Here is a 26,627-nt window from a genome sequence, read left to right as displayed (position 1 = left end):
AGGAAAAAATCGTATTTCTACAAGCAATTGAAAAATCTCATAATCTTCTTCTCAAACTTCCTTTTATTAATATACTTAATGCAGATGTAGAGAAAAATTATGACGTAGTTAGCAGCCGTGAAAGGGTAATATGACCTGAAAGTCTTCTCGAGTCTATAGACTAATGAAATTCATGAGAAGAGAGTTAATTTGGAACCCATAAACGAAGAAAGGGGGGGGGGGCGGGAAGCAGCGCTAACTCACTTGTTATACAGCACAATGTCCGGTCTCCAGATGTGGTCCGAGGGGACGTGGAGCATGTGCACGCCTCCGTATTCCTTGGGCTCCCAGCGTAGTTTGTAGTCGTACCAGGATTGCTCCACCCACAGATTCGTCGTCATGATTTGGTTCTTCAGGTTCTGCAAGAACAAAGACGGCGTCTATGACTATCTTTCACGTTCATTATACAAAATATAAAGCACTCAGTCTTAGCTTAGTCATCTGAATTCTTGCTGAAAGAAATGGGATTCGATTCCCATCATATCCTGTGAATCTTTTACTAGCAAAGTTGCTCCAGTGAAAGTCTTTTCAGAATACTTTGATATTTCCTCCTATTATCTCAATCTCATTGTTTCTGAATAATCTTCGCAGTTTAACCACAGTCTAGTATATACAGTCACGAAGCTCAATACGTAAAGAATATGCATCCATAGATAGTTGTTAACCACTAGGATCGCTACTATCGTCTCATCACATACAATGTGAAACAGTACCGGCACTGTCTATTGTTCCTAGTACCCTCATCAACTCAAGCTTCGTGACTGTGGTTTAACCCTTGAATCTCTATGGTTTAACATAAAGATTAACAATCTTCAATCTTGCTTACACTACTTTTAACACTTAAATATAAATTATTGATTAAATGGCAAACTTACTAGTGTTAAATTACATAACCACGTGTGGCTTACAGCTGTTTCGGTGCTCCTTCACACCATCATCAGAGCCTACTAGATCCTACGGCGTCATCTAGAATTCGCTGCCTGCTGTAAGGATGCGTTTGTCTGTTGAAAAGTGGAGTCGAATAGTGTGTGTGTTCTGAAATTGATCTGTGTGTTGAGGATTTGATTAGGGTGTGTTTTAGTGTGTCTGTATATTTCATATTACTCTAGTGTGTTGAGTTTTTCGTTTTTGGGTTGTATGTGTTAGATTTCCATGTCTGTATTTATGTTATTGTATGTGTGGTTAGTATTAGTTATATGTTCTGCATATGTATATGTATTGTGTCCTCTGGTTATTGCATTACAGACAGGCAGATCATTCCAACACTCTACAAAGAACATATTAATGCAATAACAAGAGGACACAATACATCTACATAGCCGAACACATAACTAATACTAACCATACATACAATAGCATAAATACAGACATGGAAATTCTACACATACAACCCAAAAACCAAAAACTCAACACACTAGAACAATATGAAATATACAGACACACCAAAACATAACCTAATCAAATACTCAACACACAGATCAATTTCAGGACACACACTATTCGAACCCACTTTTCAACATACAAACGCACCCTACAACTGGCAGCGAAGTCGAGATGACGCCGTAGGATCTGGTAGGCTCTGATGATGGTGTGAAGGAGCACCGAAACAGCTGTAAGCCACACGTGGTTATATAATTTAACACTAGTAAGTTTGCAATTTAATCAATCATTTATAAAGATTAAATAAATAATTTCACTTGAAATTATCATCCTGCCGCTCTTAGTAGATTTAAAAGGTGTTAAGTAAAGAACTGATATTAAAATTATTACCTTCTTGTCTCCTAATAAATTTTGTACTCTGGCATTAATTACTTACAATCTTGTAATCTTATACTCTCTAAATAAACTGTAAAAACTCTATATACAGACGTTTAATTGTCTTATAGTTATACAATGAATAGCTCGTTTATAAGTCGTGTGTAAATTCCTTACTAATAATCACTATATACGTCGTGTATAACAGTATAATTGTAACACAGCTACGTCATAGTTTCGTCATTACTTCGTTACGGAAGGTAATAGAATATCTGAGGTTCTCTATTGCATCCGGTAGAGCGCTCTAGAGTGCCGTGTTAAGTATCGATAGTACAACTGGCTCTGATCGATTACCACACTATATTTTGGTCAAAGAGGACAAGCTACAGGAATAGTATTCTATAATGGTACGCTCTTTGGTTTGTTCTTCTGTAGTTACAGGCAGCCATCATCATAAAATGACAGTCGATACGAACAGCTGTTAGAGGGGCGGCCATTTTTTCTCTATATACAACGCTTAAACAAGGGATTTCGTGCATATAACTACTGCAAAACAGTTCCCATTGTATAGTGCTATATGCCCTGCTCATCTCAAACGTCTGGATTTAATGTTTCTAATTACGGTACCAATAATAACAAACATTGATTATAATTTTAAAATACTCTCTATAGCTACATAACTTCGGAATAAACTAGTAAAAATGGAGGTAAGGCTAAGGTTACGTCTACATAGGTATAACTTGAGGATAAAAAAGAAAATAATATGACACGGGACGCTAGCGCGTCTGGCCCGGGTTCGAATCTCGGTCGAGGCAAGTCACCTGGTTGAGGTTTTTTCCGGGGTTTTCCCTCAATCCATTATGAGCAAATGCTGGGTAACTATCGGTGCTGGATCCCGGACTCACTTAGCCGGCATTTTCAACTTCACTTCATTCAGACGCTAAATGACCTAAGATGTTAATACAGCGTCGTAAAATAACCCACTAAAAAAAAAAAAGGAAAAGAAAAGACACGGGACGCCATCTTCGAAATCCATTTCAGTTCTTAAACTTGACTTTATCGCAATAAACAAATGTCTCATTACTTGCTGTTAAGGCAAATTATAGCTCCAAGTGAGATATAAAGTTGGTCTTCATGTAGGCCAGGCATGTCAATTGATGCCCATAGGAGCAAGCGCACGCTTTAGAGCTCAAGAGAGCCTGAGCGCTTTACAGTGGAAACGAAAGACACAGACGAAAGAGGTAGTATATGCCGCTTGGTCGAGCTATATACAGGGATGGCCAGCACTGATTCAACAGATAAGGGAAGAGAACTTATTAAAACTGTATCCATGGTAATTTTTAGATTTGCCTGAGAAGTATAAGTGCATTATAAGAATGTAAGTTTTAATTTTAATGCTCATTTTTCACAAGTTTGATTTTTTTATTCAAAAGAAATATTTTCTCAACTTTTCGTATAGAAAAGTGAAATTTTCAGGTATAGGCCTATTTATTTAGTAGCCTTACAGAATGTTTTAATAAATCTAATATACCGTATATACGTATTACTGAAGATAGTGTATTGAAAATTTTGAAAAATATTCGCATGGAAATTGTTTGTAAGGAAATGAATTAACAAAGCAACTACTGTTACATCATAAGCAAAAGATACGTGCCCATGTGTTTAAAAATGTCAGCTCTATAGCTTGAGCAGATTTCGAGAAAATAATTTAATATTCTGATGATAGGAAGTTGCTCACCAATATCACCTTAAAAGCATAATGCGATAAGAGTTTTGTTATGTAATATTAGTTACACTTAAAACATACACAGTACCTAGGTAACTTTGATTTGTACTGTAATATTGTTTTGATTGGTTTATTGATTACTTTTGTAAGGCTAAAGATACCATCAATATAAATTCCAACTTATCATGTCATACTCAATTTCTTTCTTTGGAATATCACTTTCTTGGTGATTGATGTGCTTCATTCACTTAATACAGTATAATTATACTACTATGGAATTTAAGTGAATATTCCTTCTTAACTCTCTATTATGTTATTAACATTTAAAACACAAGTGCAATATTAAGAAAAAATCAGTGTTAGTACCTTTGTTTTACAGACAATATAGATAATATTAAACAGAAAGAAGCCATATAATAACGAGATAAAATTTCACGTTCCGTTTGCAGTTTGTGCACCACGGTTTTCTTAATCCAATAGGTTGCTTATTCATATACACAACCCTTCCTCTTTCCATACTTAGTGCTTCATGCCCGCGCACGACGTCAAGGTCAGAAAAATGCGCTTGCTTTGACATCACTGATGTAGGCTATCTTGAATCGTACTGGCTTTTGGCTAACAATAAGTTACGACTGAAGTCTAAGTTAAGTTGTGACAATAAAAATTCTGCGTTTTATACTTACTAAGGTCGAATGCAAGTGAAAGTGAAATTTTAGTGACGTTCCTGAATACGGCCCTTAAGTTTCATTTTCTCGCCGAGATTCGAATCAGGGACCGTTCAGATTTGTAGCTGCTACCGCTTGGGCCACAGCTGTTTCTAACAATAACTAGGTGCTATGTTAATAAATTTATTAACTACGCCTCACATTCAGCCACAAAAAAACTTAAAGTCGTTAACGACCGTACACAACAAAGAATACGCGCATTTGAAATGGTTAATTCATCTTCCAAAATATCAAGATGATAGCTTCAAGAGGATTGAATGCACTTCAGATATCTCACTCGCAGTGATATTTTGCTTTCAAGGAAAAGTGGAGCAAATGTACTAAACTTAATTATCAACGAGTTCCACCAGGAGCGCTGTCTTCGAGGAAATATGGGGGTCGCAAAGGAAGGGCAAGAATGTAGTTTGTTCTCTTACCTAAGGGAGTAAAATTGGTCGATCTTTTCTCCAAAGTTTGTGTCACTCGTTTCTTACATACATATCTCCTTTTAAGTTCGTTTCATAGAGTGACATAATTACCTCATCAAGCAACGCTTAACCCTTGACCTTATAATGTTTTAGAGAAGGTAACAAAATATATGAAGTCAATTCTTATCCTGCACAAGAATTCAGTTTGCATTACTTTAAGGACCGGTTTCATCAACACATGTTAAAATGCACCAACACATTGTTCAGTATACCGCTGTGCAGTAACGGTTAGCACGTCTGACCGTGAAACGAGCGGACCTAATCCAGTTGGGACAAGTTACCTGGTTGTGGTTTTATCCGAGGTTTTCCCTTAACCAAATTTAATTTATTTAACTAACTAGCTAGCTAGCAAGTACAAATTAAAATTATAAAAAAAAAAAAAAATGTTTCTAGCCACTACCGTAAGAGCCAGATTCGTGTACGTTGTGGTCTTAGCCAATAATATAACATAAAATTTACAAGGACAGTTTACTAAATACAGTATATAACTTAATTCATACCAATCAATAACACCAAGAGCAAAAAAAAAAAATAAATAAATAAAAAAATAACAAAGAGAAAAAGAAAGAAAAAACACATTTAATATAAATTGGCAATCAGGCAGAAGCCAAATTAAGCAGAATTGTTGGGTAACTTTCGGCATTACACCTCGGACTCACTTCGCCATTAATAATTCACAAATCATCATTATCAATACCACAGCCCGGGTTAAGTTCACGGTGTGGTGTGCTGTATTTGTATAGGGACATCATTTTATTTTTACTTCAATTTTTATTGTGCCTGAGTTTTTTAATGTACTTCACTCCCACCCATTCTACCAATGAAGTTCAACCGTAATCCACACAGATCCAAGACCGCATATACAGTCATAGTAGCCTTACGGTCATAGTAAACAATACGTTCCAAAAATATGTTCGCGTTTTCCAGTGACGAAAGAGCTTTCAATATTGTGCATCATTTTCCATTTGCCTACGTCGCATCCCGGTTTCCCTCACCTACTTCTATTCGCCTCTCTGTAAATGCTAGTGGCTGGGCTATCTTAGCTCTTTTCTGAGATCATTAATTTCTGTTAGGAATTGGACGTCTACGTAACATTATACCCATACAATTGTTTAAAATAACTTAAATAAAAGGGCCTCGTGAAGTAATTAATTTTCACATGATTTCCTCCCTGCGACGTAACCACTTGCACGTACAGTAGATAGTATGTCTGAGTAATTTTATCTTTTCGGTTCGGGCAGATGTGAAGATTGAATTTACAGTTGGTAAGGTCTCTTTTATAAAGTAGGTAGAGAATTATTTCAACATGAGTTACTGATACGAGGTACGAACCTGGTAATGGAATTACGTACAGTAGTCTATAGTGCGATAATATGCACATTAGAACTGAAGCCTATATCGAAATGAACGGCCACCATTTTCAAAAATGTGTTTAAATATCCATATTATGATAATTTTTCAATTTAACTTCACTCTCTATATTGTACGCTAATGTGCTGTAGACAGTATAATATACACTGCATAATGAATACGTCCGCATGGAAAGCTCAGTTCGTGAGTAAAAACACTCATTGTTAATACGGTACTGTATTTTGATTAAACAAAAACCTAATGAAAATGATCAAACTCAAAATCGCCATATTTCCTAGTTTACGTAAATGGATGAACTACTTTTGTTTCCCTCGTATACTTAGTAAAGTGATTTGTTTGTATTTTACGCCAGTATCATCGAACTCCAATGGTGGAAGGAGGTAGCAAACGGTGTTTCCGGTTCTTAATCGTTGATCCAAAGGTGTAGCCAGGTTAATATTAGAAATGTTAGTAAAAATAAAATGATGTCCCTGTACAAGAGCGCAGCCTTTCGGTTACCGAATCATTCACAGGATAGGAATGATACAATAAGTGTCAGGCTGCAGCGTAAATCTTCGGATCCCTCCTCTGTACAAAAGAGCAGGAGATAAAAACACGTTCATGTGTACCATTCTATCGTGCATTTCGGTTCCGACAACGATTTCATAATGGATGATAAGTACCATTTTGTTAACACGCCGTGTCAGAACCGAAGCTTTTCTATTCGCCTTTCACCCATTTCACATAGAGAAAAGCTGTGCAACATTACGATCTCTTTGTCAGTTATTTGTTAATTGAAAACGATCCACGAAACTGATAATGTGAAAAAAATAAATTATCCAATTTTACGAATTTATGTAGAAAAGTCTCTATTTAGACCTAGTTTGGAATGCAAGAAAACAGGTGGTGCAAGAATCAGAGTCAAGAATGATGAGTGAGTGCTTATTACTAACGTATTCAATTACCAGGGGTTACTGCAAGGACTAAGCAACGTAACATTTTGCTCCGCTCTTCAATTGATGAGAATATATATATATATATATATATATATATATATATATATATATTCGTGTCATTCTTACTGTGGCATTAGAAAGTAACGTAATTAATACCTGTAGCATGATATATATGTATATATATATATATATATATATATATATATATATATATATATATATATATATATATAGATAGATAGATAGATAGATAGATAGATAGATAGATAAATAGATAGATAGATAGATAGATAGATAGATAGATAGATAGATAGATAGATAGATAGATAGATAGATAGATAGATAGATAGATAGATAGATAGATAGAGAGGAGGGGGAGGGGAGGGGGAAGGGGAGGGAGGGAGGGAGAGAGAGAGAGTGTTCCGTTGTTTTTTCTAACCTTTCGCGAATTTCGCCTGCTATTTTCTTATAAGAAAGAAGTGCGCACAAACGTGCAATTTAGTTTGGTATGAGTTACTTCTCTTTACTATATTCCACCAGTGACTTCGTTCTATTCACACATTTACTAAAATGATATTTTGGACACACTTCGTTGCACAGTTTGCACACGCATTCGGGGGAAGGTTCGTGGTACTCTGATCTTCTGCACAGTTTGTGGTGAAAACCGTGAACTGCTAGCCTTGTTATGGCGCTTCGTAATTTGTTGTTCGGCCCTGTCCAGTTGCGGTTGATCATCGCGTCCGTTCCATAGAATTCACTTTCTATTTCCGCCTTCTTCTCTTGCATGACCGTGCGTAGTCGAAGTTCTGCTGTGGTAGATGGCAGCATGAGTCTGCTTCGTAGTTCCTCTATCAGGAAGGGTTCTCGCGCGAGTTCGTACGCCATTCTGGAGGGTGCATATTTTGAGATTCCCAGTGCTGCTTTTAAGAACCTTGCTTTGACGTTCTCCATGGTCTTGAGGTCATTGTAGTTTAGCCGGGTCCATGTGATGTCCAGTCCATATGACAGTATAGGGAGTATCTTGGCATAGAAAAGCTGCATGGCTGTTGAGAGTGCTAGTTGGGTAATGTCTGTTATGTCGTGGATAGCTATTACTGCGGCCGTTGCTCGTTCTTGAGTGTGGATTCTGAAGGATTTTGCTGTCGTCTGTATCGTTACACCAAGGTATTTAAATGCATTTGTAATTTGCAGGGGTCGATTTTGTATCCAGATTGTGTCACTTTTTGCTATTCTTCCTCCCTTTCTGAATACCATTTGGACAGTTTTCGACTGGTTTATGAGCAGACCGTTTTCGTCAGCCCAAGCTGAAAGGTTGTTCATGGAGACCTGTAGCTCTCTTATGTTGGTAGACCCGAGCACCATGTCGTCTGCGTATATGTACACCAGCACAATACTGATAGACACTTGGGTAGAACTCTACAATACATGTCTAAAAACCGGAGAAATTCCACACTCATGGAGACACGCCACCCTGAAAATGTTGTACAAAGGGAAAGGCCCGACAACAGACCCGAACTCCTACAGGGGGATAGCACTGGAAAATAACCCCCTTAAGCTGCTCACCAACATCCTAGCTACCAGGCTAACAAAAGTATTGGAACCACAAATCCCCGTGATATTTTCTTGATAATCATTTTTGAGAGTCTATACCGCAGTAAAAATTCGCCCTGGTGTAGTTTTTCGAAATTATTTAATCATTTACATCTATCTCACGACGATGTGCCGTACATTTAAAAGATTGAACAGTAACCTGTATCTACGACGTAATTTACATCAGCCATAGTTCAGTTTTTAATACAGGAAATTATATTCCTATGTTAACTTAACAAAAGTTCAACAAATTATTCAACATATATACATTCTTGATTACACAACTGTGTTAAATTCTATCGTACCTGGTTAACATGTTTCGGCCTTGTATGAGCCTCCTTCAGAACTGGTTGTTGCTGGTCTTGGCACCATTTGTTTTGTTTCCTGTGGGGGTGTGTTTGTGTAGTGTAATGTGGAGTCAAAGAGTGTGTGTGTTCTGAAATTGAGTTGTGCGTTGAGAATTTCATTTGGATGTGTTTTGTGTGTCTGTATATTTCGTATTGTTCTAATCTACTTAGTTTTTGGCTTTTTGGTTGGATGTGTAGAATTTCCACGTCTGTGTTGATGACTTTGTAGGTGTCACCAGTTCTGAAGAAGGTCCATACAAGACGGAAACATGTTAACCAGGTACGATAGAATTTAACACGAGAAAGACATATAATACACATTCCGAAGTTATTCAAGTTAACAACTATCCATGAAACAGTTTTTGTGTCACATTTATTGTTAAATCACTATAACAATTTTTCAAGTTTTAAAATCTGTTGGTGAAACTGGTACTAGGTGTTTTACACTATTTAATAGTTGAAATAAAATTCACTACTGACAATTAAGTCGTAATGAAGCTTAATCAGGTAAAATATGTAGAAATCAACAGGTTAAAGTTTATCTAAGTTTTAGCCTATCTTCACATGAAATGCAGCTTAGGTAGACATAATTGAGGCACTGATGTGAAAAACAGGACTAGTCATGTCGACGTCATTGCGAAAAACACAAAAAAAAACTTCACAAACTGCATTCTATTCACTTTAATCATTCATTTTTGGTATTGTTACCTTGCACTTGGCCACAACTACTTCTCCCACAAGGAGTTAGGTTTTTTATATAGGCAACGGAACATCTAAAAAAAATAGGTTTAAAAACTGCTGCCATGTGCCCTACTTGACCTAAAGAACACAATCATAAAAATTGTAAATAAATTTAAAATGGTAATCATTTTTGGTATTATATTACACTACTACTGTTGTATAAACGTTAAATCACAAAATTATATACATATATGAACAAGTTGTCACCTCACTAACACATTATTCTATTGGGTCATCTTCTCTGTTCCATAACTCACTCCCACAATCTTGGAATGCTGGGTCATTCTGTTGAACACTGAAAATCGATGCGCGTGAAACACTTCGTTATATGAAGGGAACTAGTCACATGACAATAAAATTAGAATTCTAAAAACTTCCATTTTTACATTAATGATGAAGGATCGCTCATATAATATGTAAGCACTCAACATAAATATACCTGAAGTCCAGTTTGTGAACTCAGCTTCTCAATTAGCACATTAAAAAAATTAATGTGGAATAATTATATTACAGTTAAAGTTACACATAAAATTATGGTTTATTTAACGACGCTCGCAACTGCAGAGGTTACATCAGCGTCGCCGATGTGCCGGAATTTTGTCCCGCAGGAGTTCTTTTACAGGCCAGGAAACCTACTGACATGAGCATTTAAATACACTTACATGCCATCGACCTGGGCCAAGATCAAACCCGCAACCTCGAGCACAGAAGGTCAGCGCTATACCGAATACGCTCCCAAGCCCTAAGTTATACATATAATAGGCGATTTCCAACTATAGATCCTATCCGTGAGTCATCCTGTAGAATTCTGTTTTCACGCTGATGTGCAGAACTGCTCTAAAGCTGACTGAGAGAAACTCATTTTTCTTAAACGTTCGTGGTGCAAAGTTCCACTGTGTTTTCAGCATTTTACAACGATTTCCACTACTGTCATCAGTACAGTGAGTAATTTCAGATAGGCTTGTACTTACATTTCCTTATCATTTCTTCATAAACTATCCTATAATCAATTTAATAAATATTATGTATCTGGTATGTAATTTTATTAACTTATATTACTTAAGGAGATTTTGACAGTAAGATATACAGCTAGATGAAATTTATTGCCTGATATGTCTTGTACATAGCACTGATTGCATTAGCTGTTATAGCTTTGGAGTGAAGAATTTGAAAAAATCATATCTCGAAAACTAGCTCTCTCCAGATGTAGAAATTTATATGGAGGTTTTATATTTCAAATGGAACGTATGGGGGCACAATCGTTGTGAAAATCCATTATCACTTGATGAACCTTCCTTATGAGTACCAGGCTCGAAGAAAGAAAATGACTCTGGTCCATAAACACCAACCGCGCCTCGCCAGTCGGTGATGGGGGAATTTTATGGAATTATGATGAAGTGGAGATGGGACAGAACAATGTTTATGCCTAACGTGGGGAAACTGAACCCCGAGCAATACCTCCCACACGTGTCGACTGCTTTTCAGACTGCCTAACTAGAAATGAACGACTTCAAACAAACTGTACAATCGCTCAGTATATAGATCGTGTAATATCAATAGACAACCGATTTTAAAATATTTCTGTGTAAACCAAAAAACAATTTTGTGATGAAGAATCGACTGCCCTGTCAGTAGAACAAAAGGTTTTATTACATCCCTCTAGGTATTTATAAAATAGGGAGGACTGTACATACAAAGCAATCAATACCTTTAATATTTGTTGAGAACACTTCTGCAATAAACGTCACATACTGCACCTTTGTCAAAACACTTTCGTCTGCCACTCAATATCGAGGGTGAACCCAAGTAATGTTATTAATTTCAGGAGGTATTCTTTGAGATATTTCAAACAAAAAAACTTCAATACAATTTTGCTTGTTTTCACTTCCTTTTCTAGAAAAAAAATTCTTTTATGAGAAACATTTGGGAAAGCCACTGATTTGGAGCCTGAAGTCAATATTATTCGAAAAATCCATCAACAGAAAACTTAGATTCGAAGTCCTCGACTCCTGCATATTTCCAACACTCTTATACGGATGCCAGACGTGGTCATTAGTAGGTAAACTCAAACAATCCATTCAAGTATGTCAAAGGAAAATGCAGAGAAAGATACTGGGTATCTCACTCCAAGGATCTCAAACGAAGAACTACGCAACCTCTCCAGCGATGCGGATGTCTTGGAAAGGGCAACAAAGCTAAAATGGAAGTGGGGAGGACACGTGGCAAGGTTAAATCCAGAAAGATGGGCATACGCAGCTACAATGTGGGACCCATACACGGGGAAGATAAGACAAGGACGACCAAGGCGCAGATGGGCAAACATACTCGCAGCGAGGGCCGGAAAACAGTGGACAAGAATAGCAAGAGAGAGGAAAAAGTGGAAGGAACTAGAGTAACACTTAAGTGAAGTGAACATTGTACGATCTAAAGTGTAAATAGCCTGTAAGAGGAAAGTTAGTGTCAGTGATATATATCAGAGTGCCACAAGTCTTACTTGGAATGGATCACCAAGTAAGTTACATCGAGCCATCCCTTTCTTAGGAGGCCTTTGCCCTACAAGGGACATTACCAGGCTATTCATTCATTCATTCGTTCGTTCGTTCGTTCAATTCCCAATCTGTTCAGTCAATTTAAGATAGCAGTGTATTATGATAATAAATGATTCAACAAATTGCAATTTTATCCTTTAAATATGCAGAAATTTGATCCGAACAAATGTAACATTGTAATATTCCTTTACAGAACGAAAAGTTATATTTGTTAGGATCAAATTTCCGCACATTTAAAGAACAAAACTAAAATGCTTTCAATCATTTATCATCATAATTAGACAGTGGATGCGGGATGACTTAAGGAAAAGTGAAGTTGTTTCGTATCAGAATATATGGCACGTGCCGCGCCGTCCGTCTTTTGTGTACCTGGCGAGTACAGCAGAGTACAAAACGAAGGAAGCCCGATCCGTTCAAAGTAACATTGCAACGCAATGTGTGCAGTTGTGTTATCCTGCTCAAGTATTTAGTACGCGTTGAATATGTTGTGCTGATCCATTCATAATGGCAAGACGTTAAATTCGCTTAGAGATACGAAATGCAACTAAGAAGTATGAGAGTGACATTTTATGTATTAACGAAGACAATATCGTGTGTAATGTATGTAAAATTGAAATAAAAACCAGAACAACTCAGGCTATAGAGAAACATTGCAACAGTACATCGCACAGGAAATGCGTTGAAATGAAATCTGAGGAACCATCATCATCATCATCATCATCATCATCATCATCATCGTCATCATTTAGTTGTGCGGGTCTAACGACACGTGCAATATGTTGCTCAGTACAAATATTCTTCTAAAGAAATTGAGTGATCCCCATTTTAGAGGTTTTCTTCAGAAATTCTTTCGATACAAAATCTGTTTAAGCGATAGGCGAAGACGATTCAGCTTCGACAACTGACGAGAATATATCGTCGTTTACTGCAACGCTGGTAATTGCATCAATGATGACGAGAACTGAACCTTGCAAGGTATATACTACAGTACGTTATTTTTCTTTTCCTTCTGATTGTACGGAGATACAGTAGGATGTTGACGTCGTCTGATTACGTTTAAAACCTGTTGAGCCAATGGTCTGAATGAAAAAAAAAATGTAACATATAGTAAATGTGCAACGATAAATCATCCCGCATCCATTATCTAATCATAATATACTGTTTTCTTAAATTGACTTAGCATATTGGTAATTCAATCAATGGCATTTCCAAATACGCTATGATATATATTTTCGTAAAGAAATAAAAAACGAGTAAAATTGTATTAAACTTTTTTGTTTGGAATATCTCAAAGATTAACCCTCTGAAATCAATGGCATTACTTCGGTTTAGTCGTTATAACGATTGTGCACCGTATAAAAGCGCACGGATAAAGGAATAAAAAATATAATAATACATTCATACTATGACAAAGTATAAATGAATCGTTTATTATTGAAAGTTCACATGTTCACTTTTTTGACAAACTGAGTTATGACCACTTATATTCTTCTTAGTGTAGCGCACCGTTTGCTGAAGAAAAGACACAAGTATGTGCACTCTACCGAGTGTTACAGTGTAAAGAAGTTTCCGTTTATTATTGAAATAACAAACTTTCTTATTTTCCCATCATTCTTTGCATGAGGTACAATATAAAATCTAATGATTCCATTCTTTTTTATAACAGTTACAAAATGACGCGTAGTTGAATCATTAGGAAAACGAGTGCCTAAAGATCAGAAAATATACTTTCAAATTTGACAATATTGAATGATGGTTTTGATGCAAAGTCCCTGGGTATAATGGTTGCATATGAATATATTGATGAAGTAATGACACACACATTCAAGTTACTGCATAGAACTAATACGGTGTACTAAATGACTTGAAACTACTTGAAAGTAAATCACATTATGGAAAAGTTTCAATACATAAGAAGAAAGTTCAAAATGTCAGCAAAGTTACGCAGTATGTACTTCCTGAATATCTTCAATTTTATGAAGAAATTCTCCAGTGGCCGATAGAAGGAAAAACAATGAAGATGACTGAAAACTTCAGAGGAAGTGTTTAATGAAGAAACTTAAAAGCTCTTACGCTTTTAAATTGCTTTATTTCAGAAATAAGAGATATTGCCTTAGCAAAATAATGTTCTTAACAGTTAAATTCTTAAGTATTTCTTAGTCAGTAATAATTCAAACACATTTAAGGGGAGAGGATGGTATTTTTTTTAACTTTTTTCCTATTTGGTGTAAAATATTATTTTTTTGTATGTAGAGAGCTCATAGCTGTGGCAACTCAACCAAATAAACATATTTTGAAAAAAAAAATATTTGGGCGCCATAATTTGAAAAAAAAACCCAATGCAGGATTGTACTAAAACCGATAGGCCTATATCTAAACCGTCTTTAAAGATAGATTCAAACAGTTTTTGCAATGTATTTGCAAAAGCATGTTCTACAAACTGTCTGTAACAGAATTTTGATATTCCTCCCTAAGTTTTTAAAATAAACAATTAAATTTTAATAATAATTTTCTGATTTCCTTTCTTGCAAACAAACGGACGTATTTTTAAAATGAAATCAATTAACAAAATTATGTTACAGAGAAAAGTTTCCTAATAGTCTAAAGAATGTGTGTTCTAAATTTCATGCATGTATCTTTAATAGTTCAGAAATTATATCAATTTTTGTCTGGCAATGTAGCAAAAAAAAAAATGAAGTTACTGGAAACCGATAAAACCGGGCGTGTGATTTAAAAATCCAAAGCGCAGGAAGTTTAAAAATGACGTCTCAACATCCGATAAGGGCACAAATACCCACAAAATATTATGCAATGTATTCCACACATATCAAATGGTATTTTAAAGAAAAAAAAGGTTTTTGAAAGTTTAATTTACCGGAAACAACAATAAAAGTGGGCGAGTGATTTAAAAATCCATAACGCAGGAAGATTAAAATGGCGACTCAACATCCGATAAGGGCATAAATACCGCAAAATGTTATGCTATGCATTCCACACATATCACAGAGTATTTTAAAGAACTTATTTTTTTTAATTTACTCATTTTTCACCAAAAAATACCATCCTCTCCCCTTAAGGACATAAAAATTCATTTCATTATGTTTTACTTACTGTTTATTATTAAAAGGGCACAAGTCCATCATAAATATTATGTTTTTACAGTTAAGTTTTAGTGATGTTGCCATTAGTGTAAGCATGTAAATGGAACTTTGCACCTTTGTCGTCGAATAAAAAATATCTGATTACACTACAAAGTACCATTAGCAAAATAAACAGTTTTTTGCTTCTCCTGTAAAATTGACAAAAGTAGGCATGTGACCTTTCAAAAATAATCGGTGCAAATATGTAAGAGAAGAGATCGTATAGATATGTTTGTGGATATTCAACAGAAGACGAAGCGTATACGTTACGCTGGAACCGAATCCACGGCTATGATGCGATGTACACAGTAAGTAATGTTTATGGAAGTTAACAAAAGCTTTTTTTGGAGAGAGCATTTAGCAGAAGGCATGCCACTAAACTGTAATCCGGACACCAGACCAAGACATGCAAGTCGACTCGGACGAGTGTCGGCGCCAGTGAACACATTAGCCATTAAGTTGGGGCGGCTGCAGGAAGCTTTGATAGTCGTGTGTGGGAACAAGTTTCAACTGTTTCAGAGTTGCCGGTGACGTCTGGCCATCCGTGTCATCCAGGAGCAGTCATAAACGGTTTCCAGAACTCAACTTACCTGTGAATTAACTTTCTGAGGCAACTCGGTTTCTAATGTTAATGTGTTAACTTTACTTTTGGCATGAACATTTTTTTTTTTCATTCCTGCTTTCGTTGGTTACTTAGCTTCATATTTTAAAACTAGCTGTACCCGTGCGCTCCGCTTGCACTTATTAGAAATAAATATAAAGTAATTGCATAATTAAAATAGGACATCTGGTCCAGGGAACATTGTGTTTGATAAATGGATAAATCGTTTAATATGTCACTTAATTTAAATTGTATTTAAATAATTAAAATGCGATCATTTTGCTTCAGAGACCACTCATTTAGTGCAATGATAATTCCTTTAATATGTTTCTTGATTGTTATTACATGCAAATAATTAAAATATGATCATTTGGTTCAGAGAACATCCGTTTTTGGTGCAATTTGGTCTCATCAAAATTCAGCTTGGAATGAAACGTATCCGAAATCATATTTAGAGAAACTTTTGTTATGTACCGGTAACATTTTTCACAAAAATCAATAATAAGCGAGATATTTTGGTTTATTTAATCTATTTTACTTATAACCTCCCTTTTAAATAAAGTATTTTGACTGCCATATAGCCTAAAATCTAACTTACAACGAAGTTCATTTATATTCCAATTTTCATCGAAATCCGTTCAGCCATTATCGCGTGAAAAGGTAACAAACATCCAGACAGACAGAGAGACATACAACCAAAAATTTCAAAAAAGCGATTTCGGTCTCAGGATGAATAATTATACATGTTAACACCAATCGTTAATTCTCCGAGATGAAAATGAATGTGTTCATAAACATTATTTTAAAAAATACAGGAAATGAATATACAGAATAGCCTATCAAGTTTTCTATGCATAAGAAGCAATTTTAATGTTACCTGTCCTAGATTCACTCAGAAGTTACTGTAATAACATTATAGCATTATGTCCATCTAGACAAACTACACTTTCCAATGGTGAAATAATAATTAATTACACAAATCGGTTAATTTAACTTCCGATATTACTTCATACAAACACAGAAACACTCTCTGTAGGCTATCTTTAATAGCTTTCGATTGTTGTTGTCCAAGGCCCCTTACAGACGAAGTCATTTTTTTTATTTCATTAGAGCGACTTAGATGGCGCTATTATCTTAATTTTAAAACTCATTTATCTCCTCAAATATCAGTCCTATCAAAATTTTGTATAGAATAAAACTTATCTGAAATGATTGTTAAAGAAACATTTGTTACATAACATTTGTCATGAAAATTAATAATAAGGGAGATGCTTCGATTTATTTAATTCAAGCCCCCTTATAACCCCCCTTTTAAATAAAGTATTTTGAATGTCCTTTAGCCTAAAATCTAAGTTACAACGAACTTAATTTATATTCCAATTTTCATATAAATCTGTTCAGCCATTATCCTGTGAAAAGGTAACAAACTTCCAGACAGACAGACATACAAACAAAAATTTCAAAAAAGCGATTTTCGGTTTCAGGGTGGTTAATTATACATGTTAGGACCAATTATTTTTGGAAAAGCGAAAATTACCAGAAACATTTTGGCTACATATCTATTCTTAGTATAGATGTCTGTAAATAACAATAAAATTGATTTTCTAAAATTTAACTCAATGACGTTTCGAATTACAAACATATTTTACTTCCATAGTGTTATAAATTATGTCCTCTCAAATAGATGTGGATATCAAATGAAGTGATTTCAATATAAAATGCATAACAAAATTTAAAGACAGCAGTAGCGGCTGGTGAGCGAAATCCTCGGTGAGGCCTGTAGTAAGTAGTTTAAGCAGGTTTTTTTTTCCGTACAAAATGTATATTATTGATGATACTTTATTATAATTGACATTATTACTGTATTATTATTATTATTATTATTATTATTATTATTATTATTATTATTATTATTATTATTTTATATGATATTCTTATTGAATTTGGTATTCCCAAGAAACTAGTTCGATTAATTAAAATGTGTCTCCTCAGTGAAACGTACAGCAGAATTCGTATAGGTCAGTTTCTGTCAGATGCGTTTCCAATTCACTGTGGGCTAAAGCAAGGAGATGCACTATCACCTTTACTTTTTAACTTTCCTCTAGAGTATGCTATTAGGAAAGTCCAGGATAACAGAGAGGGTTTGGAATTGAACGGGTCACATCAGCTGCTTGTCTATGCGAATGATGTGAATATGTTTGGAGAAAATCCACAAACGATTAAGGAAAACACGGGAATTTTACTGGAACCAAGTAAAGAGATAGGTTTGGAAGTAAATCCCGAAAAGACAAAGTATATGTTTATGTCTCGTAAGGAGAATATTGTACGAAATGGAAATATAAAATTTGGAAATTTATCCTTTGTTATTATTCGGTTGAGAAGCTTTTATCATCCAGTCTGCTGTCAAAAATTCTGAAAGTTAGAATTTATAAAACAGTTATATTACCGGTTGTTCTTTATGGTTGTGAAACTTGGACTCTCACTTTGAGAGAGGAACATAGATTAAGGGTGTTTGAGAATAAGGTGCTGAGGAAAATATTTGTGGCTAAGAGGGATGAAGTTACAGGAGAATGGAGAAAATTACACAACACAGAACTGCACGCATTGTATTCTTCACCTGACATAATTAGGAATATTAAATCCAGACGTTTGCGATGGGCAGGGCATGTATCACGTATGGGCGAATCCAGAAGTGCATATAGAGTGTTAGTTGGGAGGCCGGAGGGAAAAAGACCTTTTGGGAGGCCGAGACGTAGATGGGAAGATAATATTAAAATGGATTTGAGGGAGATGGGATATGATGTTAGAGACTGGATTAATCTTGCTCAGAATAGGGACCAATGGCGGGCTTATGTAAGGGCGGCAATGAACCACGGGGTTCCTTAAAAGCCAGTAAATATGTAAGTAAGTAATATAGAAGAGCAAAAGAACTCGTTCCTGTATGAGAGGACTGTAGGCATATTCCACCGGACACACTTCAAATAAATATAGATTCAACATTGTTAATTATTCTCTTATATGATCGTGTCATTGGAGTAATAAATCGCGCTGTACAGTTTTTCCCTTCCTAGAAAGCGAATTTTCTACCTTATCGGCCAGAAAATCTGTATAAACCATAGCCTGACATACGAATCATGATGAAATTAAGTCCGTTTGCATCCCCCTCGAGTGGTCTGCCGTCCTTGAAGTATGCTCACCTGATATGTGTCGCAATAGTGGCCTTGGACAGAGTAATCCAGAGCATTTTGGTCAACATAGAGGAATTATATGTCAGGCGCCTGTTAACATGTTCAGATGTCTAATGTTATTCCAAATCTATCCAAAAGTGGTCTGCTAGCCGTAATTTAATTTTTGACAGCAGAAGACTCTGGGTAACTCGCCTTACAGCCCCGATTTGCTACAATGAGACTTCATTTGCTCTGATTCTTAGGCCTGGTTTTATAAATACGGTTAATCTAAAGATTATGTTAAACTTAAGTTAAACCTAACCACGAGTTTAACTAAACGTACCGTATTACAGAGTCTCGGTTAAGTTAAACCGTAGTGGAATACGATTGGTATTACTGCTAGGAAAGAAAAGAAGACGATCTCAACTGTTTAACTATATTATTGATTTAAAATAGCCGACGCTCGTGGAGAATCTTCATTAGGAAACATCTTTGATCTTCGATATCTGAGAGAGTATCATAAAAAAAACCTAAAGAGGACCAATACCGCGTACTTCAGTATGCTCATCAGACTTAACCTCAAATAGTTTCTTAACGCTGGCTACCAACGTTATACTCCCAAACACAATGCAACCAAGCTGAACCTTGCATGACCATCCGCGACGTAACTCCATACAGAATCAACTGAGTAATGAAGTAATAATATTAGTGTGCGTATTTTATGTGTTGTCTAGAATGTTTATGAAACAGAATTCAGTCAAACAAAATTATTTTTACGAGTCTAGTAAAATTAGGTAATATTATTAGTGTCTTTCTAAATCAGGCTCCATAATAAATTTTATCAGGAGACTGACTGCCACACACAGTGCCATGCTCAATAGGTTTATAGTAGATTTACGGACACCTCCGAAATCTTCCATCGTTTTCAGTATGCCTACTAGCAGAGGAAAAATAGCCCAGCGCAACTAGTGACTGATGAGATATTCAACAGAATGTTTTCAAAAATAAAAAAGAAAACAAATCATTTATCTTTTCAAATAATCTTTAAATTCAAACCCTAAAACACAAATTTTTGCACTTCCTCGTTTTTCTGTTGTATGTTGTATCCGAGTTTCAATTTTTCGAAACAAGGTTAGGACTATAACCCTAACTCTGAAGGTTAGGACTGTCTGCTTCGAAAACCCCAATGTGTTTTAAAACTTATGGTCATTTATGTATATTTCAAAGCGGTGCACTCTATTTCGAAAAATTTTTGGTCGCGGTGTAATATTAATCACTCACAAATAGTCACTCATAAGTTCTTGGAAAACATCTACAATATCCATGTGTATTGTTGAGCCTTGAACTGCAGTTTAAACGGAAGAAAACTGCCGATCAAGTTAAACTCAAGTTAACTCAAGATTAACTGGTAGTTAAGGTTTATAATACGAAGCAGAACGAAAAACTTCAGTTTAAACTGAACGTAAGGTTTAAACGGCGTTTATAATACCGGCCCTTAAAGAAAGTTCTAAAGCATACCTGCACAAACAGCGCTCAACGAGCGCGCGCGCTCCTTCGGAGCGGAACAGCTGTGTCTACCGCTCACCCAATCGGAGAGGCTGATACATCAGAATGACATAGACTTGCTATAGGTAGATGAGAGGGAAACGACCACTCAGCTATCTAGTTGAGTGCAGTGCGTATTCTCAGTAACTGTTTCACGTTGCTTACCTACTGCTACAGTACAGTATGGAGGAATCTAAAGGACGGAAAAGTGGTGATCAGGTAAATTCTTTCAACGTTGCATGGGAAAATGCTTATTTTTTCATAGATGCTGGAGTAAATACTCAGAGCTTTATCTGCCACAACATTTTGAAAGATAGAAAGAAACGTAACACAATGCGTCATCACGATTTCAGACATAAAGATTCTAAAGATATTAATCTTCAACAATTTAAATATCTCTCTTCAGGGAAAAGGTCAGCTCAGTGTTGACATGTTGAATAAATTACGGGATTTCAGTCGTAAACTTACACTTTTCGTAGTTTCGGGAAGGTAATATGGCTTACTTTCGAACGATAGAAACTGCTCATGATGAAGCCATGTTAAACGATTATGTGCAAATATTAATTGAAATTCAAAATGAATTTAATTCTAGGTTCCAAGATCTTGTCTTAAGGTCCACACCTGTGGAGTAACGGTTAGCGCGTCTAGCCGCGAAACCAGGTGGCCAGCAGCCCACATGTGAAGACTTGCAAATTTATTTCTATTGCACATTATATGTACACTGTTAAATGTGGACGTTAGGGGCACCTATATTTTCATGTTAGAATATTAATGTGTTTATAATTATATTATTTTAACCGATTTTATCCCCGCATGCCATTAAACATGTATTGTATGTATAGAGAATGTAGAGAGTAATGATATTGCAAAATTGATTGTTCGTATCTGAAAGATGTTGACACTGTTCAACGAAAACGTTTATACGTCTTGTAACTAATAATGTAAAGGTTAACACCTAAAACATACACAACAGTAAAGTCAATGACGAAACAATAAACTTGCAATGTCATATAAGTTACAGGTGGGCCTGGTTGGTGCAGTTGGTATAGCGCTGGCTTTCTATGCCCGAGGTTGCGGGTTCGATTCCGGGCCAGGTCGATTGCATTTAAGTGTGCTCATATAACCTCGGCAGTTGCGAGCGTCGTTAAATAAAACATAACAATTAACGATTTACAGCTCGGACTTATTGATCTTCAATGTGGCCTAAGGGCTAAAGATCGCTTGAATAATACTACTAGCCTGGTTGAGTTTTACAAGACTAAACATTAGCAATAATATCCATGACTACACAGGCTGGCTGTGAAAATGATTGCTATGTTTGGCTCAACATTTATATTTGTGAGCAATTGTTTTCTATAGTCAACATTAATAAAGGCAGACATCGAACATCTGTAACTGATGTCTCATTAGTAGGCTACTGTTCCTTTCAGCTGCCAACAGCATAAAACCTCGTTTTCATGTACTGATAAATAAAAATATAACAAAATGCTATTGTACATTTAAGTAGGTATAAAATTTCTATTATTTCTGTAAAATAAATATTTCTGTATTAATTAATAAGTCCAAGATAGTTTTGCAAACACTGAACGGGAATTCATTTCAGGAACCTCGTAATAGTACTTCCTTTTGTGTATATTTTGTACGAGATCATCACTTCTTCCAGTCCACCCTTATACAGAGCGCAGCTAATATCTGCATTCCGCTCATGAGCTGTGAGCCGGCTCGGAGAGCGCAAACCTTGAGCAGGCCTGTTCTAAAGGGTCACAGATTCCGCACTTATGATTGATAGCCGCAGTAGTGAATGGGACAGTCCAGGCTTTTTTTTTCTTCTTTCGCTGCTCACTGTACCCCGGAGACTTGTTCTAAAGCAGTGACCGAAAGGATCAGTGCTCTGTAACGTCATTCCTTAGAGCTTGACTGTGCTCTCTTTTAAGAACATCGGCATCCAGAGCTCTGAGTGGCGAAAAGTAGCTGATAAGCTTCAACTAAACTTTACAGTAACATCCTATACCAGCCGTGGCGAAAATGCGATCGTGCGCCGAGTCACTGTGTAACCTGCAACGTGCATAGCACCTATGGAGGGAGGCGGACACCTGAAGGGGAAGTGAAGCAACTGTCTGACTTCTTAACGGATTTTCATTTTCCTTACGTCAAGCACTTAAATATAATTTTATACAGTACAAGGCTACAAACTAATGTTTAGTACGTGTAACGAAGAAAGAAATAAACAAGAAAACATAGGACACATTATCACAACCTAAAATTAACTGTCTTCAGAATGTCTCTGCGACAGTGTTTCAAAATCAGGAATTAATGTCAGTTACTGCCAGTCGTAGTTGATCACGAAGGTATTTGTCTATCAGTCGTAATTTAAATTAGGTTTTTACTATTTTCATTGTTGAAAATAATTTTCCACAAACGTAAGTTCTAGCGAACATGGCTTCAACAGAGCAAGGGAAAGATATTTATTTTTTGGCAAAGATTTTAAAAGTTCAACAATTGTCAAGTCTTTACATCTGGCTTTCATTGTAACATTACATTGTAAATCTGTGAGTGTAAATTGAAGACCTAACCGCATTATTCGTACATCTGCTGAAAAAGGATCGAAATAATAATAATAATAATAATAATAATAATAATAATAATAATAATAACAATAATAATAATAACAATAACAACAACACTTAACGTTTTAATGTTTCATGAGTAACATGTAGTATAATGCTGTTTTATGTTATACAACCGTTTTCCTCATAATACTTGTGAACAAATCATACATTTAATTTTCTCACCATATTGGCAGCAAAAAAAAAAAAAAAAGCGTCCTCCCATCCTACTTGAAACTTTCGTTTTTTAGAAGTACACGGTTTCGAGAGAGACATTGCAACGATACGCCACTCGCAGGTCAGAGACAAATACAAATGGAGCGGAGTTTGACTCCAGTGAGTGAGAGGGTGGGGGTTGGAGGAGCAAGAGACATGCACAGCTTTCATTGCGAGCCACAATGTGCTCGTGAGTTACATTTTCGCCACGGCTGTCCTACACATTTGATTTCGTGCATGTGATACGTATATACATTTCAGATAACACTGATACCATGGTAAATTAACACAGATAGTTTAATTCTTGAACATTAATACACATTAACAGTAGAATTCCTGTGGACACAAAATGGAATTACTGTAGCAACTGCAATGCAAAGAATCGGTCAACAGCTTGTTATTCAATTTTGTATTACACCCGCTGATCATCTCGCTCGTATTTGTCATATTCATTGGCACGACATTCTCAATAATGATGCTAAAATTTAACTTTTTTAAATGCTGAAGTACCTTACAACAAATTAAACAATTTGTCATTGTCCCCATACTACAAAAATGTAAATAAATGTTCCCACACTAATAACAATGTGTATATGTTATTGTTCTTTCACTAATATTTTCTAATTCAAATTGTTTACACTCGCTTCAATATATAGACAAATTACCACGTATAAATAAAATTAGAAATTCAACAATTTTCCGGAACTACATAGTATACTACTCTGTACACGGAACGTAAAGGGCACTTTATCACAATTTTACAGAAGAGCTAAATGAAAGCGTTTTTTTACCTCGATACCATATGGCATATAGTACCCTTTTCCAACAGGCTAAATCGCTTATTATTACGCGTAGAAATTAATGCTTTGCACTACTGAAAAGAGCGCGAAAAATGAAATAAAAATATGTTAACACCTCAATTTCGTAAAAAAATTAACATAATGTTCTTTACCTCCGGTGTACAGAACTGTACTAGCTTGCCACTGCGCGATTGTTGTTAGTGCTGCTCATCGGAGTGATTACTACCGCGGAGGAATCGGAGATTACGAATAAAGCTCTCCACCGGTGATCTCCGGTACTACCGTTGGTGAAACAGGGGACAACGGAGGGATGCGGTGGTTCGGAGCGAAGCGACAGTTAGCTCAAGGACGACAGACGTTTACGGACTGACGGTAGTTGTGAGTGCAATAAAATGACACCAAATCGGATATCCGTCGCATGGAAATTCTTTAATTTAGTTGAAGATAATAATAAAGTCGTACGCTGTAAACTTTGTGGGCGAATTTACTCTAAGGGTGGTGGAACTTCTAATTTGTTAGACCATTTGAAGCGATCGCACAATCGCGAACTTCATGACAGCGCCGACAAAAACAATTACGCAAAACATTTGATAAGATTTCTTTTTAAATAATTTAAAAATAAACTATTATTGTTTTAGTGCTAGGTTCCCAACGGCCCATAGTATAGAAAAAGGTCTTCAAATTTCTATAAGACATAACTTTCGAGGCAATAAAAAACATATGAATTATTTAAAAGACAACTTGAGTTATGTTTTACTGTTTAGACAACTTAAGTTATATTTTACTGTTTAGATTAAAATATTGCGTTTCTGAATGAAACTAAAGAAACTAAAGATAACATAATTACAATTATTCTTAAGTTGATATCCGCTTATATTTTTATTACAGGGGAAGAGTGGCGTGTGTTAGAAGAGGCAGTTCAAATATTGACACCCTTTAACACAATGATCACAATTCTGTCCGGTGAAGAATCTTAATAAACAATTTTGGACAGTAAACTTTAACTCAATGATACCACACGTTTCTTTTGTTCCATTCTGAAACTAAACCGATTAGAGTAATAATTGCAAAAACGAGTGTTTCCAGGAGAACTACAGTATAAATGTTTACATTAGCTACTGAAAAACTTTACTTCTGCGTTAGTTTTGCAGTTAGATTTAATGTTATTAATTTGATCAATTACATAAAACTAATACGCCTTTTCACATATGCTATGAATTTCAAAACCAGAAAAAAAAAAAAACCTGTCAACTAACGCAGCGCTTCAAGCAAAACAAGAAAAAAAACCGAAGAAAGCGAGAGAGAGAGAGAGAGAGAGGGAGATAAATATAAAAGAGAGAATAAACAACAACAAATTGCAACTTATTTTAAAAGAACCGCGGACGTCAGCGGTCTCGAATCACTACCTGATCCGATTAAAGGAATGCTCATCGGAAAGTGTATATAACCTGCGCGGCATCAGTCGGAGGTAACCGGAGGACTCCGAATGAAAGCGCGCAAACAACTGCTCCGGAGAAAAACCTAATCATAAGCAGCACTAATTGCAGCACTCTTCAGGTGTTCATCTGGTCTGACCTTGCTCCGACGTCACTAATGCACAACCTGCCGACCACTGTTCTAAAGAAACCTACTATATTCATGTATCCAGCTGACGGTATCAACGGCTCTTCATGCAATGGAACGCCTATGTAAATGCCCATGGAGACTTCTTCTAAGGAAATCAACTGCATTCATGGATCCTTAAACATTGATCTTTCTATTTAATAAAAAAATAAAAAAAGGATCGAAGAGGTTTCATTCACACAAAAATAGCCTATTACGTAAAGACGCTATATTAATAGAAAGTCCAACCTTTAAATAGTAAATACCTTTCGTATACCCGCCTATCTCGCGAAAATAAACCGAAATTTAAGTTGATAACCAATCTTTATCTATATTGTTCCCGTAGAATGAAATGACATTTAAACGAGATTTTATTATTTTTTTTTCTGATAAGTTTTGAAGGAATGATAATTAAACAAATTAATTATATTTCCCAAGTACATTATTTCAAACTCATGTTTGGTCACGTAGCATACTTATATGACTAAACTTCAATTTATTCCTCTATTCACAATAGTCGAAATACACTTTTACACTAGTTCTGAAGGGTAATTTGTCAAGATAGTTGGTTTATCCGTCACGATTGTTGACAGTAAGGTGGGGAGCAGAATGTAATTCGTCAATGTTGTGGCGAGAAGCTTTTTTAGTATGGCACAATGCTTGATTGTATTGATTGTACATTTCACAATAGGTTTTCAAAACTGG

General features: G+C 35.8%; 1 protein-coding gene across 2 annotated transcripts in view; it reads right to left on the bottom strand.

The window, feature by feature from the left end:
• nAChRalpha4 (nicotinic acetylcholine receptor alpha4) overlaps positions 1 to 26,627 on the bottom strand; it is a 647,992-nt gene that overhangs the window by 318,465 nt on the left and 302,900 nt on the right. For both annotated transcript variants that reach the window (XM_069812978.1, XM_069812979.1), the window contains exon 2: positions 244 to 398. In XM_069812978.1, coding sequence (XP_069669079.1) covers positions 244 to 398 — 155 coding nt within the window. The remainder of the gene's footprint in view (positions 1 to 243; positions 399 to 26,627) is intronic.

Source organism: Periplaneta americana, chromosome 16, assembly GCF_040183065.1.
Source record: "Periplaneta americana isolate PAMFEO1 chromosome 16, P.americana_PAMFEO1_priV1, whole genome shotgun sequence".
Taxonomy (NCBI): Eukaryota; Metazoa; Arthropoda; class Insecta; order Blattodea; family Blattidae; genus Periplaneta; species Periplaneta americana.
Note: the sequence above shows the minus strand (reverse complement) of the source record. Positions and strands in the feature narration are given on the sequence as shown.